The 16502-nt window shown below is 33.0% G+C and overlaps 1 protein-coding gene, 1 long non-coding RNA gene and 1 other non-coding gene across 5 annotated transcripts; 2 read left to right on the forward strand and 1 right to left on the reverse strand.

The window, feature by feature from the left end:
- Window positions 1-5988: 5988 nt before the first annotated feature.
- Window positions 5989-10994, reverse strand: LOC105170599 (uncharacterized). Of its 3 annotated transcripts, none has more exons than XR_016067547.1 (2): window positions 7661-10994; window positions 5989-6278 (listed from the first exon to the last, which is right to left on the reverse strand). It is a non-coding gene; the product is annotated as an uncharacterized LOC105170599 (long non-coding RNA). The 3 variants fall into 3 exon arrangements; XR_016067546.1 differs by having other exon boundaries at window positions 6608-10994; XR_016067545.1 differs by having other exon boundaries at window positions 6530-10994.
- Window positions 10995-11606: 612 nt separating this feature from the next.
- LOC105170600 (serine/arginine-rich SC35-like splicing factor SCL30A) lies at window positions 11607-16464 on the forward strand. Its single transcript, XM_011091428.3, has 6 exons — window positions 11607-11760; window positions 12844-13004; window positions 13666-13743; window positions 15002-15169; window positions 15495-15635; window positions 15984-16464. The coding sequence occupies exons 2-6, from the start codon at window positions 12868-12870 to the stop codon at window positions 16255-16257; spliced, it is 798 nt and encodes a 265-aa protein (XP_011089730.1). The 5' UTR covers window positions 11607-11760; window positions 12844-12867; the 3' UTR covers window positions 16258-16464.
- On the forward strand, window positions 12208-12284 carry LOC148786829 (small nucleolar RNA Z102/R77). The gene has a single exon (XR_016067609.1). It is a non-coding gene; the product is annotated as a small nucleolar RNA Z102/R77 (small nucleolar RNA).
- Window positions 16465-16502: the final 38 nt, after the last annotated feature.

The raw sequence follows: 16502 nt of genomic DNA on the forward strand, positions 1-16502 counted from the left end.
CTATTTTTAAGTGATAAGATACTTATGAAAAAAAAATTACTTTAGAAAATAGAATATTATTTATAAATATATATTATATTAAGTGTTGTTTTAATCTTTTTTTATTTTTCAGGATTATTAATTTGTGCACAATGAGAGAAATTGACTTTTTGAATATCTCTATTAATTAGCAAAATCAAACAACAATAGCAACAACAAATATATATATATATATGTATATATATAGAGAGAGAGAGAGAGAACTAAGGAATAGAAAATCTGTGTTTTATATACTTAATTTAGGGATAATTGCACTCTATTCCTCTAAATTTTGATGTAATTACATATAAATCTCATGTAGTTTGAGAAATTATATCTAATATCCCTAAAGTTTACTTACATCTAATAAATAAGTCCCTCCATTAGTGAATTTGGTGAATTTTTACTAATGAAGGGACCTATTTGCTAGATAGAAGCAAACTTCAAATTATTACATGTAATTTTCTAAATCACAAAAAATTTATGTATAATTACACCAAATTTAGAATAAGGAGAGTATGATTTCCTTTAATACATAATGTACAAGTGTGGTTGTGTGTGATTTAAAAAAGAAGTTGAATGTGAAGAAAAGGTCGTGAAAAAATAATCATTTTATTGCCTTTTTACGCATAACCACATGGCATGGAGCTGCTTTCTCTGAGACTTGTAAACGCGTACCCCAACCTCACCAAACCCCCACCACACCCACACCCCCAATATGTACTTATTGGGGGGGGGGGGGTTTAAAGTGCTAAATTGTAATTTTCTTTTCTTTTATTGTGGTGTATCCTTGGCCTGTCGAAAGAAACACTACTTGATTCATGATTGTTGTTCTATATCTTTTTCTATTTATGAAAATTACATTTACCGAAAAAAAATTATTTTCTTTTTGCTTGCAAAAATGAAAAAGTATCGGTGGCACCCGAGTCTGGCACAGAAAATTATGGATTGTCTCTACTCTATGTGTGATGAATGAGGTTTCTATAGACGATTCATTGTCTTCAAGAACTAATAACTGATCACATAGGAATCAACACCTATATCATGGGTCCCAATAGGTGGTGAAATAACTCATACATCATTTATTGGACACTATTCTCTCATCTCAATTTGGTAGCAGGTAAAGAATTTACGCGGCTTATAAATTTTAAGACATCATATGTTTTATACAGTGCTTTTTTAGAACAATATCATGTGGCTTCGACCGAACACATACAATACTATAAAAATTGAATTATTTAATGTTAATAACATATCTCATCATGTCAAAATATGCACGTACAATATATATGTATATATATTTTAATAAATGAATGACAATAAATTCGAAACCAAAACCCCCATTTGGTCGAGTTTCAATACGACGTTAAATCACTATCTAATTTAAATATTGGATAATTACATTTTCTTCTATTGAGGTTTAGTATAATTATATATAGATCCCATGTGGTTTGGGAAATACATCTAATACTCATGATGTTTGCTTTCGTCCAGTAAATAAGTCCCTACATTAGTCAAAATTCATTGAATTTGCTAATATTAATAAAAAAAATATCAGAAAAAAATCTATATCAATCCTAATTGACTTATTATTAACTTATTGCGGGTTAAATCAATCTTTTTATGATCAAATTACCCTCATACATCTTCGCTTGTTAATGTATGTAGGGAGGTATATGTTCACAGTTATAATGGTTATAGTTCGAAAAAAATTATTTGACCTGCAATAGATCAATAATCAGTCAATCAAGAATAAATATCAATTTTTATTTAGTTTTTTGTGTTAATATCTGCAAATTCAGTGAATTTTGACTAACGTGAGGACTTATTTGTTAGACGCAAACAAATTTTAAGAATGCTAGATTTAATTTTTTAAATTACAAAAAATTTAAATATAATTACATTAAATTTCGAAAAAGAAAAGTATAATTATCCCTTTAAAAATTTACAGTGATAAGATGCAAAATAATTTAATATTAATATTTTAGTAAATATCCTCAAATAAAAATTGGGATTGTGTGATGCGCGAATGCACAGCGGATCACATCTCAATAGAAAGAGTAAGAAGAGGGAGAGACAGTATATGAACACAAGGTCACATCCAACTGTCGGATTGATTTATCAGATCTGCGCCCCCCCACAGTACATAAAATGGAGTACGAATACGATGGCAGCCGTACAGATCTCTCATCCATTAATACATACATCATACATACGGTCCACGTGTTCTCGTCAAATTGCGCCATGTTTTCTGCCTCCATTTATTATTAATTTATAGGACAGACCAAAGACAACTAAAGCTTGCGGATATTCACGTTGGGGGACTTCTCAATATTACATTTTTTTAATTTAAAAAAATAAAAAAAATTATAATAATATTTCATAAAGTTTGCCATAATTACGAATAATTTTTCATTATTTTAAAAATTTCAATTACCCTCCTGATATTTTGATGAAATTATATAATTCTTGCATGGAAGTATGAAATTATCAATTTTGCTCTTACAGTATTTTTTTAAATAAAAAATTTATAAAAAAAATCGAACCTGATGGGTGAAAAATTTTTAAAATTATCCACTTAGTCCATAAAAAAATAAAAAATTTAAAAATAAATAAAATTATAATTCTTAAAGACATTTTGGTCAGTTCGACGCAAAAAAAATGGACGAAAATCTAACGGATTGAACTAGTTATTAGACGACGTTAAAATCAAGGGGCATTGGTATTTTTTTCAAACGACGAGGGAGTATTCATAGTTACACTAAATATCAAGAAATGCCGTTGTAGTTTACTCTAAAAGTAGTAATAATTTTTATTTATTTACTTAAAATTTTCTCAATTTAATTATACTCTCTCATAAACTGATTAAGGATATTAACCTCTCTATTCTTATGATTTAACATGTGCTTCCATCAATTTTAAAATGACTATATAATTTTGAGATTGTTGATGCAGTTCTTTATTTAAATTAATAATGGTATTTTATTATTTAGAGATGAGTTAAATGAGCTTATTAATTATTTAAAAGTGTTTTTATAAATTATTTATGAAAATTAACTTACAATATAAAAATGAATTAATTGCATTTAATCCCATTTGAAAATTCGATAATAAATGAATTTTTACGCAACGCCCTTTAAAAGTTTATAATTTAGAAACTTCTCATTATCGATATGTTTTATAAGCTCAATCGTATTATTTTATTTAAATATTTAAGAGTTTATTTTAAAAATAAATTTTAATATCTTATAATATAAACGGTAAACGATCTTTTATCACATATTCATATTACATATTGGTATCGTATTTTTAATATAATTTATTTATATCTTTAATTTTGAAAAAATAAGCACACGTTAATATAATATCAAAATATAATACGAAATTATGATAAAAGATGTAGAGAACTAAAAGTAAATGAATATTTGGTATGCAAAGTCAAAGATTTCATCAAAATCGGACCATTCACATCACCTTTCCAACACCCACAAAAGGGAAACTATTACATTCAAAGCCGACGCTGTCTTGTTTCAATGTTACATAGCTTTTAGACTTTATATATCACCCCCCCCCCCCCCACACCCCACCCCTCAATTATTTTAGTTTCCCATAAATTAAAATTAGCAAATTTTTTAAATGAAATTAAGTTATTATTTATTTATTTTTTTAAAGAAAGATAAGCGATCACGGGCAATTGTAGATCAGTATTTCAGAATAATCTCAGTTGTCAAAATACATAGACATTTACATTAGTACTCTAATTTGAATTCATAACTCCAGAACTTAAATGATGTTCATATATTAATCATATGAAAAAAATTGCACATACTAAGAATTTAGGCGCATTTTGGTAACATCCATGAAAATTTCGGGTGATCCGAATAAGGGTAATGTTAGAAGTTTCTTATAAATCATTATTACGAGACACTTATAAGAGTATTTACAAATTACCTATCAATATGATCCTCACATAGATAAAGGGAATCGAATCTACAATCATCTGACTAAAAAACAATTGATTGTTCCTGTCAGGACAAAAGCCCTCGATACCTAAATTATATAAAATAATTTAATATAAGATCTTAGTAGATACAAAGTATTTATTTGTGTCTAATTACATCCAAATATTATGAAAATGTTGGAGAATAATATCTCTATGAAAAGCAAAAATATACTTATCATAATGAAAAGTGGTGACCCACATCCCAATTATATAAAAAACATGGAAATATGGGGCAATATTATTAATATTATTTTTTCAAAGTATATATTATTGCTATGATAAATAAATAATGGGCTTGAATGATTTTCTTTTTTTTTTTTTTGGGGGGTGGGGTGGAGATAGAGTAACCGACAGGTGTGTGGGGAGCTGGAGAGCACGAGGGAGCATTAAATACTCCCACAATTGACAACTACTGCAGATAACACTCTCTCGGTAGTAGAAGTTATAAAAGTAATGCTTGTTTCGGAAACGCGCTTTCTATTGCCCGCAAGAACATAATGCTGCTGCAGCACCGACGGAGTGTGCAACCACTAGTGACGTACGCTCTAGTACTATAACCCTTTGTTCTACCTAAGATTCTGTTGACCTTTGTGGATTTGGATTTACCCTTTTTTTTTTCCTTTGTTTTTCCCCCTAATATTCCAAGATAATTGGTCCGTTATCAATTTGAAGTTTTACGAGATCATAGAGGAGTAGAACAGTAGGATATGTATACTTTAAACTGAAAATATCGTAATCAATTTAACAGTAGGATATCTACCTAACAATTTTGTAATCAATTTAATAAAAATTGAAGTAAAGTTTGGAAACATTTTAAAAGGGATAAATTACAGTGTCCTCCTATGAGATTTGGTATAATTATACGTAAATTATATGTGGTTTGAGAAATTACATCTAATATCCCTCAAGTTTGTTTCCAAGGAATTTACGTATGATTACACCAATATCACAATTTAAAAATAAAAATTAAAAATCCCAAACTATTTCAAAATAAGCTACAAACGTTTTAATTTTGAATTTTACAAGGTAATTCTTTTCAAAATTTTACCAAACAATTTATTTAATATCTTATAAGATGATTTGAAGGGCGGAAAAGGTGATGTGGAACACCCTCTTATTGGGAAAGAAACCAAACAAGTAGTGCAGTAAGTGGCAGTGAATGAACCATCTTTTAGACCAATGGATTGACAAATTATTAGAGGAAAAATTTCAGACAACTTCCCTTGTTTTATATTTCTCCAACCTTGACCGAATCAAAAAAGTGTTGATCTTTTCCAATTTCCCTTATCTTGTTTGTGAAGAAAAGGTCCTTTATTGACTGACCACCACTACCTCTCATTAAGTCTTGTAGGAAAATCTTCCCTAACTCTCAATCCCATTGGTTATATATTCAACGATTGGTGGTTTCTCCAATTGGTTACAGATTTTTTGAAATAATTTCCTAATTTGCAAAACAGTCTTATTTTCAATTTTTCTATTAGAAAAAAACAACGTCCAAGTCACGAGGCCTCGTACATGCAAGATTTTCATAAAAAGCTCTTGTACTCAAATTCTACCATTTTTAGATTGGTACGAAGAATAAATGAAACATATAAGTAAAAAAATGATTTTCCATATATGAAAGGACAAGAATGTATGGTGAAAATATAAGACATAATATGGGGCCATCAATTTGAGCTTTTAGGCCACGTCAACATGTTGTAGATAGAGTGAGTGAGTTGTAAATCCAAGTTAATGAGTAGGTCAAACATTGAAAGATCTTGTCAACCCACTTCATCTCCATCTCATGCCTCTAATTTCAACTCCCACAATATAAAATCAAATTTTGATCAATTGTTAAGTTTTATTGACTTTTTTTAATTGTCCGGTGTAAATAAATATTTGGAGAAATACGTTTTAATTTGCCCCCTAAACTATTTTTAATGTAATATATACCCTCCTAAAAAAATAAATGTGAAACTTACCCCTTACAATTAAATTTTTGGATAATAAGCATTGTTCTTTATCACAAATATTTTAACAATGTATAAATTTTGAAAACTCAATACTGAAAGTTTGAAAAATTATGAAGTTGGAGGCTAAAAATTAAATGTGTAATTCCAAGTCAAAATCAACACCCTACTTGAGATACCGACCCAAGAATCACAAGTTTCCACAATCGCACTTTCCAGCCAGGAAGCTCTTGACTTCTGCTTCTTGGGACAATCATCCTACATTTTACACTCCTTTTCAAGACCTTGGCCGGCTACATAATTACCTGTAAAGTGGCATGAAAAGATTGAACTATAGTTCGGTTTACTATTAGGTATTTTCCTTTAAACTATGAAATGTTACGTTCCCAAGGATCAAAACACAACAATGACAGTTCAACATGGGAAAAACCATAATGCTAATGCTGCTCAAATATTATACTAGAAACCACATGTTTCACACGCTAATCAACAAGCTAGAAAAAAGCATCACACTTTGACAACCACAACACCTTCACAAAAATTGTGCTCAACTTACTTATGCACAAATATGGCTTCTCCTGGTCGCCCAATGCTTCGTGTATAGAAATTTTGATAAGTATGAGTACGTACATACCTTCTCAGGTGGCGAGAGCCGCTTCATTATAGGTTTCTTTGATATCCTACATACTTCTCAACTCATGTTATATCATATATGGATGCACATACAAGGATATGAACATATACAGATAGAAGAATATGTTAAACATGAAAAATATGAGGTTTGATACCATTTGGATGCATTAATTAAAACTAAAGAATTTTATGTAGATTGAAAAGTATTATAAATTAAATCATTTATTAGTTTACGTAAAAAAGAATGACATTGTGATAAGAAGGCAATTAAGCTATAACTATATACCAAGGGTATCGGATTTATGATATTTTTAATTTCTTTATACTCTTCTACCACATAAATTTGTATTTTATTAATGCGAAACTGAGGCCCTTTAACTAAATGTGTGTCAAAGTGTTTGATATGAGTTCTATTCAAAATAATATTTTGCACCACTTTTCAAGTATTAGATACATATTCGAGGAATAATGCGAGTACAACACATTTTTAGAATATATCAATGCATTATAGTCCTCTATCAATAGGGTTTTGTTTTCCATCATAAGGGAAATGTGTTGTTGAAGCTAGTTTCCAGACTGCATTTTTATGGCACCTCTCAAGATTAGTTTTGCTCCAAATTATTTCAAAAGACTGTATAGTAAATTCAATTTCATCACAAATAGAAGAGTTTTATTTCACAAAATCAAGTTTTTTGTGGTTACATTTGTTATTGCTTCATTGTGCATCAAAAAGCGTTATGTTAGAATGTGATTGCGATGCAACAATTCAATCAGATTCAGCACCGGCCGAAAGTAGTTGTGAGCATCAAACTACTGGCCACACGGTGCTCATTTTCTAGTCATTCAAAGGCACCCCTTCAGACTAGGGTAACATCATTTGACTACTACTTCAACCACTAATTGTAGATATAAATTTGATAGATACAACCAATTAAAATATAATTGATAACGACAATTATGATTTGGTTGAAGATCAGAATGGTTGGTAGGACTATCAGCATACAAAGCTGCAATAGAAGTTCATTGAAAGCATCAGATAAGCCAGGGATCATACCTACTGATCAGCCTGGCACCTCTAGTGATAACAGCTACAGCTTGCCACAGAACGCCACATTAAGAGTACCAACCATGCAGTTTATGCAATAGCTGCTGCAGGTAAAGCAATGCCGTCACTGAATAAGTCCCAAAATAGATATGAAGAATCGCATAAAATCTAAAAGGAGCAACTCAAAATAGATAAACAGAAATTTGAGAGAAATGGGGTGTGTTTACAATTTGGTAAAAATGACTAAACCGAACTGAAACCCGAATTCAGTCGTATTGAAACCAAACTCAAAAAATTTAGTTTGGTATTCAGTTTTCAGTTTTAAGAAACTTTGGTATCAGTTTGGTTTTTAGTCTAGTTTATCAAAACCATACCGAATACCAAAAAGTATTTTTATATACATATTTGTATCTTTATTAATTATTCTGTATATTATTTTTGCTATCTTGTTTATGAGAAATAAAAACTTTCAGCATTGTAGCTCTTCTCCACTTCTTGCAAAGTGAATAAGAATAAACTCAATCTTTTAACAGAAATATACGATCAAATACCATTGGGGTACATCAAATGAAAGCTAAAACTTCAACAAGGACATAGAAACAATGACAGGTGGACTGTTGCCTCATGACCAACTCCAACAGGCTAAGAATCTTTGTCCGACCATACATATCCAACTTTGGCAAACAGATCTCTGGTTCTTAATGAATCAGCAGAGTCATCAGAATCTCTCGCCGGGCTTCCCATCAGGCACATCAAGCTTAGTGCTGAAGGGGTATTGACTACCTTTTTACTTGCATTAAGTGCATTCCTATCACCATCTTGCTCAGCCGCTTCAAAACGTAATTAAGCAGATAAGGGGTGTTGACCCCCTTCTATTGCATATTCTCCAATAACGAGTTATCATTCCTTGTGGATATTAGAGACACATAAGTAGAGAATTAAAATTGCCCCAGAGAATAAGCTCTTTCACAACAGATCTGGAACACTGACTTTCCAACAGAACTTCTGATGTGTATGTTAACATGTTTCACTGTAGGATGGGGGAAGAAACAGAGAGACTTAACAAAATGAAAGAATGTCAACATTTGCAGCTGTTCCGCCAGGCACAATGTTCTGCAAATCTTTCTCTAAACAAGATGCAACCTCAAGCTTCAAACTAAAAACAACTTATAGTAAGAGCACAAAATTATAGGGTCTAGTTAGCAAATACATACTCTCGCCATTATTGTCTGGGAAGGTACCGAATACTTGACCTGGCTATATCACAACCTAAGATGCTATCTACAAGAATACAAGAAATTAGTTAAGATCAATTTACATACTTGACCAATATATGCAGTTTTTATTAAACCAAAATTATTGTAAAGTTTGGACGACTCTAAAATACAAGGAAGATCCGAAAGAGAGGCAGCAAAACCAGTCACTCGTCATAAGAAATCTGCTAGTCCTTCCATCCTTTGAAACAGTCATCATATAGTTCCTAAAATCAGGCAAACAAAACTTCCCCTAAGGAACACTTCTGCATACGAGTAATGCAAATCTGTATGGTCATTTGTCAACGTGATATGCCTGAATGTCATTACATTTTTCAATGCCGATTATGCAATGGCCTAGGATTGAAGTTGAGGGAGTAATTTATATTGTATGTGAGGTACTGCAACTCCAAGTCTGTAGTTTATTAGTGCATGACTCTTAACTCAAGCAGCATTAAGGGGTAAGCTAGATAACTCATGTGACCATGCACTCCTTTTACATCCAAATTCGAAACCTACACTTTTATTACTCAAAACATTTGGAAAAGGATAGCAATAGTAAAAGCACAAAAGTGTAAAAAGGAAACACTGGAAAGAGAAAACATATAAGCTTAAGGGAAAAGGACAAATCCAAAGACTGGCCTCCAAAGGCGAGCAATAATTGTTTAAGAGCTGCTCTGTCTTTTCAACAAGCAGAACTCTGAGTATAAATTGCTCGTCCACGCCCCTTTGCTTCCTCTCAACAATTTAGTTTGTGAACCATACAATACATAAACAAGGAAGCACATAAGAGTCAGAAATGCAATGCAGTATGTAGGATCCATTTTACAATAGTATAAGCTCCTAAAATTGCTTCAACCAGAATAAACTTTTCTACACTTTTTGGTTGTGCATATAAATTATTTCAGTTCAATCTATTTTTCTCTCATGGGCTCTCTACAACAATCACTTTAATACTTATGCACATAAGTCCACTTACCCCAGGCTTCAATCTGTTCAACTTTAGGTTATATTAGGAAGTATCTAGAAAATTCATTGCATTTCTAAAAAAATATATGGCTTAAAATAGTTCATAGCAGCACGAACCAAAATTAAAAGGAAAAAATGAACAAATTATTGCATTAATGTTGCAGTTCCCATGAATTCCAAACACGAACAGTTAGAAGTGTAGAATAACCCCAAGGATATAAGCTATTAAAGTAACCCCAGGCTCCAATAAAGATAACCAGAAAGTTGATTGCTGGTGTTAGAACACACATATCCATATAGATAATCAAGGAACAACAACTGTCGTGCATCATCAAAGATTACATGTACTTCTTTCTTATGTGTGCTATGCACATGAGGTGTTCGACAACATAACCTCCAACAGTATTGTCTAACTGCTCTAATGCTGATAGTCCAACTAAAACTCCATCGAATCTAATTGTACGGACAAATTCCTGAACAAAAGTTTCTCCAGCATGAACTCGCTAAAAACTTCAAAACTCAATAAAGTAAGCCCTAATTCAAATTCCTGGTTGAGGCAACATCAAACTCAAGGCCTACTTAATTAGTTCCTTGTTTATTTTTTTCTTCAATTACCTCAAAATGAATTCACTTACTTCCCCAAACTTCTATCCATACCCTATGCTACTGGAGCGAGAGAAGCGACGGTGGATGAGAGTGGTCCGCCGCCGGGGAGGGAAAGGGAGGCGCTGCGGGTGGTTTCTCCTCAACTTGACAGAAATATATACACGTACTACTGTGTCTTCATGAACTCTGCACAACATGAAAATTTTCACTACACAATTTTATATTGATGGCTAAAAGTTTGTTCAACGATCGATTCAAGTTTATATAAATGATTAGCAGTTGCTTTATACTAAAAATTACACGACTGAAAAAAAATTTGTATTTCGTATATAAAATAGATTAAGAATCAAAATATTAAGGTTGGAGCCATTGTAGACCTAACTTGATCCATATTTGTCTCATATAAGGATCAGTAATTTTCACGTCAAAATTGACAATAAACAAAAGAAGGGCGAAATAAATATTAAAATCATACAAATTATTTTTTTCAAATAAGTCTGAGAAATTATTCACACGAATTAAGTATGAAAGTGCCGCAATTGGAAATGTTCGTTCGAAACTTTGCCATAACCAAACCAAAATGTTCGATTTAGTTAGGTAATAATCGAATAAATTTTGATTCGGTTCAATTTTTTTCGAACTAAATCGAAATACATAGATATATATATATATATATATAATAAATAATATATTTTATAGCTTATTTGTTAAATAGTAATTATAGCCAATTAATGACTAATAAAAACCATATATTTTATAACTTATATTTTTTAAAAAAACTAATTATAGAGATTCAACGTGCTATGACAATTAATATATATCGTTGTACATGATCTCGCTCTCGTTGCTATAAATTAGAAAATTGTTCGTTAAATATATTGAAGACATAAAAGTTATAAATTACCCATAGTTTATCAATTTTTAACATTAAAATTTTATTTTAAAATTATTATATACATTTTCAATTCGATATTTATACGTTATGTGTATAAAAATTAGTTTTAGATAAAAGAAATTATTATAATTCTTATATACATAATATGTTGAATAAATTTAAAAGATAAAAAAAAATTAGAATAGGAAATTAAATCCATATATTGCCCTTAATAAAGGAAATTGCAAAATCCCTCCACATGAGTTCCAAATCGCTCTGCCTATAAATTACCCTTTGCCCTAAACGCCACCAAACAACGCTTTACTCTCTACTCCGCCCGTCGGCTCTCTCTCTCATTATCTCCGCCGCTGTTTCTCACTCTCTCTGTGCCCGCTCTGTTTTTTCAGGTAGAGATTATCTCATCGGATATTGGGTTCATATGCTTATTTGCGAATTTGTACATGTGTTCGTATATGATTCCATTAGGGTTTTTTTTTTTTTTCCATGGCTTGTTGTTCTTGTTATTTCTTAGATCTGTGTTTCCTAACTGTTTTATGAACCGCTCGCTTGTCATTATTTGGGGAACTCATGTTTTGAGAAGCTGCTTTAGCCCTTTTAGGTTTGTAATAATTTTTTGGGGAATTTTGTAACGGACGATTCGCATTGAGCGTTGGGTATTTATACGATTTGGGTGTGATATCTAATGATGGAGCTGCAGACTTCTTCGTTGGTTTTCTTATTTTGTCTCCATTTGTAATGGAAATTGTTGGTTTGCTTATTTCTTCACTTGTTTGTTTTTACTGCCTTTTTTGTTAAGTTTTTGAGTTTTGATTTTGTCGGAAATGGGTATCGAAGAACGAAATGATGATTAGAATGTTTTGATAGCTGTTATGATGGCTAGTTATCATGTATTAGCTCTACCTGATCGTTCTGTATGTTTCCGACAATCTCTTTTATGTATTGCTTTATGCCTTTTTTGAAATTTTATTTTTAATCTGTTATTAGATCAGAGAATATATTACTTCGTTTGATCAGTAAAAATGAGTAGTGATATATGGCTTTAAAGCCTCCACGAAAACTTCTAGCAAAGTAAATAGTTTTGGTTATGTACATGTATAAACTTTATATATGTACATGCATACAGACATTACATGATGAAGAGAAAAATACAAAGATTGCCAATGTGATGGCAAGAACTGTGTATTAGCTCTAGCTGATAATTCTCCCTATGCATTTGTTTCATCTATTTTTAATACTCTCCAAGTTTTACAACGTCGAGTGTATGTTTAATGATTGTTCCTTCCTTCTATACTTGCTAATTTGTCTAATCTATGAGAAATTTGGACTTGTTTAGTTTATATTCATCCACCTGAGTACTCGTTTTACACATAGCCACATAGTCATTCTTTTTGTATTTGTTTCTCTTCCAATGATTTTTCCACACTGCTGTGTATTGGAGGCGTTGATTATGTGGTTCTGAATACTTGCAGTGACCAGGATTTAATTCTTCCAAAATGAGGGGAAGAAGTTACACCCCTTCACCACCAAGAGGTTATGGTAGGAGAGGCAGGAGCCCTGAACCAAGAGGACGCTATGGTAGAGGAGATGCTCCAACTAGTCTTTTAGTGCGTAATCTTCGCCATGACTGCAGGTGACTTAAATATAACTTTTTTCTGTAATCCTCATGCATCTAGGAAGCTGCTTTTTCTGTTCTTTCCTCTGCCTTTGCAAGTTGATAGCACAATGAAGCACATCCAAAAAAATTCCAGAGTTGCAAGTTCAAATTTTGGATTACCTGAAACCTACTAAATTATACAATTTCTTGGCTGTTACTACCATGTCTTGGCAATTTGTCTTAGCAGTCTCTGTTGTTATGCTTTATAGACTTGTTCCTAGGTTGGTGTCGTGGTTGACATATATAAGTTGTAAGCATGATATCTTCCGGTTTCAGTTATTTTTTGGTTCCATTGCTTAATTGAAACTTGGGCCTCTTTTTTGATTTAGTATATGGTTTGTCCTTGACTTTTATATATGTTGTCACATTATTGTGCTGATGAAACTGAAAAATATAACTTTACACCCTCTGCACCATTTTGAATAGGCATAGAGTTTTAGTTCAGAGTTGATAAAGTACAATTTCTGGATATTCTCAGTTCCTCTCTTGAAAGTTGTAGTAGGTACTCAGTGAGTTCACATCCTTAGAAATTGTCATTTAAGAACAACACACTCTTTGTGGAAATTGCAAAAGGCAAGTATGAAAAAAGAAAAGAAAACAAAAATATACTTTTAATGGGTTGATTTGCTGTAAACAGGCCAGAAGACTTGAGGAGGCCTTTCGGCCAATTTGGCCCTCTCAAGGACATCTATCTACCAAGGGATTATTACTCAGGGTGAGCTTGTTTAAACTGATGGTCTATCCTTTAGTTTCTTTTCAGGTCACTTTTGCTTTAATGGCATGGAATTTATTGCCTTAGTGTTGTTTAATTCTGTACTTTTTAGTATTTTATTGTTTAATTCTGTATGATTTAGTATTTTATTTTCTTAATTGGAATTATTAATTAAGATTTGTGAGATTTAGCAGTGAAGTAAGAGTTGTGAAGACTTCAATGAAGTATTAAGAGTTCAGTTCACACATTCTAGTAATAAGAGTTCTCTTGACGTCAATCAAGTAGTAAGGACTTGAAGATGATGTAAATGGTAATGAAGATTGGAAGAGAATCTGGTTTGAATACAATGAGAAGAAATCAAGATTTCAAGTCTTGAAGATTTTCAAGTCATCTTAAATTTTCACGCAGAAGGTCAGCTGCCATGTGCTTGCTTATGCGCTTATCGTGGCCTTCCATTTATTTGAATTATTTTCAGCTATTAATTTGATTAGAGGCTGTTTTGTAATCCCGAGGCATTAAGGTGGCACAGGTTGAGTGATTTATCTATTCTTTCCAAATGCTGACTCGATTAATGTTTTGAACTTCGTATACGATTAGTGGGAAGATTTTGGTTAAAAACAAGATATCTTATAAGGTCGATGACACTTTACCCAACCTTCTGAAATGTGAGGATAGTCTTCTCTAGCCAGCACATTGTCCTCTGCTCACTGTGCTCAAGTGTATTAACTTTATCTAACCACCTAAAATATTTTTACAATTATCATTGAATCTTTATATTGTAGTCTTTGAGTTATTTTTTCAATTTATGACTGACTTTTAATTCCAATTTTATTTTGCCAAAATAGGTTTGATTTCATAACATAGTATTTATAGTGTTTTACGCTGTTAAGTGCACATATTTTGAAAGTTGGGGAAAAGTGCAACTAGCTGAGTTATGCATGGTGGTAGGGGTCTTTGGTCTCAGTTTACTGAAGTTGAGAGACTATCTACATATTTTGAGAGGTTAGGCGAGGAAGTTTATTGACCTAGAGAAGGATTGGGTGTGTGTGTCTGCTTTTCCCCAAAGATTTCAATTGCTATAAGTTTCTTTTCAGACAATTTATTTGGGACTGGAATTATATGCTGACAGCATTTTCTGACTGAAGGTTTTAATCCTTTGAACAGCCCTTTGCCTGGCTGACTTCTATTAGCTTGATTCGTTTACTTTCACTTCACTTCATTGACTGTATCTCTTTACCTTCCAAACTATATTTTCTTTCAGTGAGCCACGAGGCTTTGGGTTTGTACAGTATGTGGACCCGGCTGATGCCGCAGAAGCCAAATATCAGATGGATGGTCAGATTTTTCAAGGTCGGGAGCTCACTGTTGTTTTTGCTGAGGAGAACAGGAAGAAGCCCACTGAAATGAGAGCCAGGGAACGAGGAGGAAGGTAAATTCTGTTTGTATATATGACCTTGTGCTTGTATTGCTGTTGATTTTTATTATGGTTTCATCTGAAATTTGGACAAAAACAAAAGCCCTACATGTAAGTATTTGATAAAGAATCTTCCACAAACCTTATTCTGCTACAAGTACCTACAAGTACTATGGCAAACTATAAGGTTTTATCAGGGAAAAAAATGATGTGTGCACAGGTTTGCAACCAGTAAGCCATTAGATCATGATAAGTTGTGCAACACTACATTTGTGTTATAAATTGTTCCCGTAAGACACATTGCAACTTGTTTTTTCCTCCTTGATTGGTTTGGTTGCAGAGGTCGTGTTTATGATAGGAGGAGGTCTCCACCACGATATTCACGCTCTCCCCGATATTCTCGTTCCCCTCCTCCACACTATGGGAGGTCTCCGTCTCGCAGCCGTGATTATTACTCTCCTCCTAAGAGAAGATACTCGAGGTATGATATCATCTATCTTTGTACTGCGTTGCACATTTTATTTCTGATGATTGATTTACCATCCATATATAATACTGAAATGACAGACATCCTCATCATGTGCAAGGATGTGGCATTTTACCCACTGATTATCAACTTTTCCTTGGTCCAATCTGGTATCCTGCCCAATTCAAATTGTACCCGAAATGCATATCATAGTCGATAACTGCTTGATCATTCAGTCATATGCTCTACCTCTACCTCTTGATCCATTACCTCTGTGTGAAACAATGCATGTAAGATATTCAGTCATATTCGACCTCTCTTCTATGCACTAAAGTTGCTACTTGGCACTATTAATCCTTACAGGTCCGTGTCCCCCCGTGACAAAAGGTACAGTCGAGAGAGGTCATATTCACGTTCTCCAGCGCGAGACCATTCTCCGCCCTATAATGGCCCGAGGAACCACAGTGGGAGCCCAGCGAGAGAACGTTCACCATATGGTTCAAGGAGCCGCAGCCAAAGTCCAGGTCGGGCCCGTTCCCCAGTCCGTGCTCGGAGCGCAAGCCGCAGCAGAAGCAGGAGCCCTTATCCTGCAGAGTACCCAAAGGAGGGCAGGAGGGATAGGTCTCCCAGCCAGTGAGGACCAGCACTGGTTTAAATGGGAAAAGAAGGGGTGTTCTGTTGTGTATTATCTTAACTTCTCTAAAGTTTCGTAGTTATCTGCCTTTGTACGGCTATTGTTGTCTGGACTTGAGAAGTTTTCCTAATTCTGTGATCTGGATTGTGGGATTATGCTTTGACTAGCATTTATTTTGAAGTGATTACGAGCTTGAAGTGAAGTATGAAACACTGCTACTCATTTAAATATTGTGATTAAACATTCTT

The sequence above is a fragment of the Sesamum indicum genome, linkage group LG9 (genome assembly GCF_026168435.1).
Source record: "Sesamum indicum cultivar Baizhima isolate 11 linkage group LG9, ASM2616843v1, whole genome shotgun sequence".
In the NCBI taxonomy this organism is placed as follows: domain Eukaryota; kingdom Viridiplantae; phylum Streptophyta; class Magnoliopsida; order Lamiales; family Pedaliaceae; genus Sesamum; species Sesamum indicum.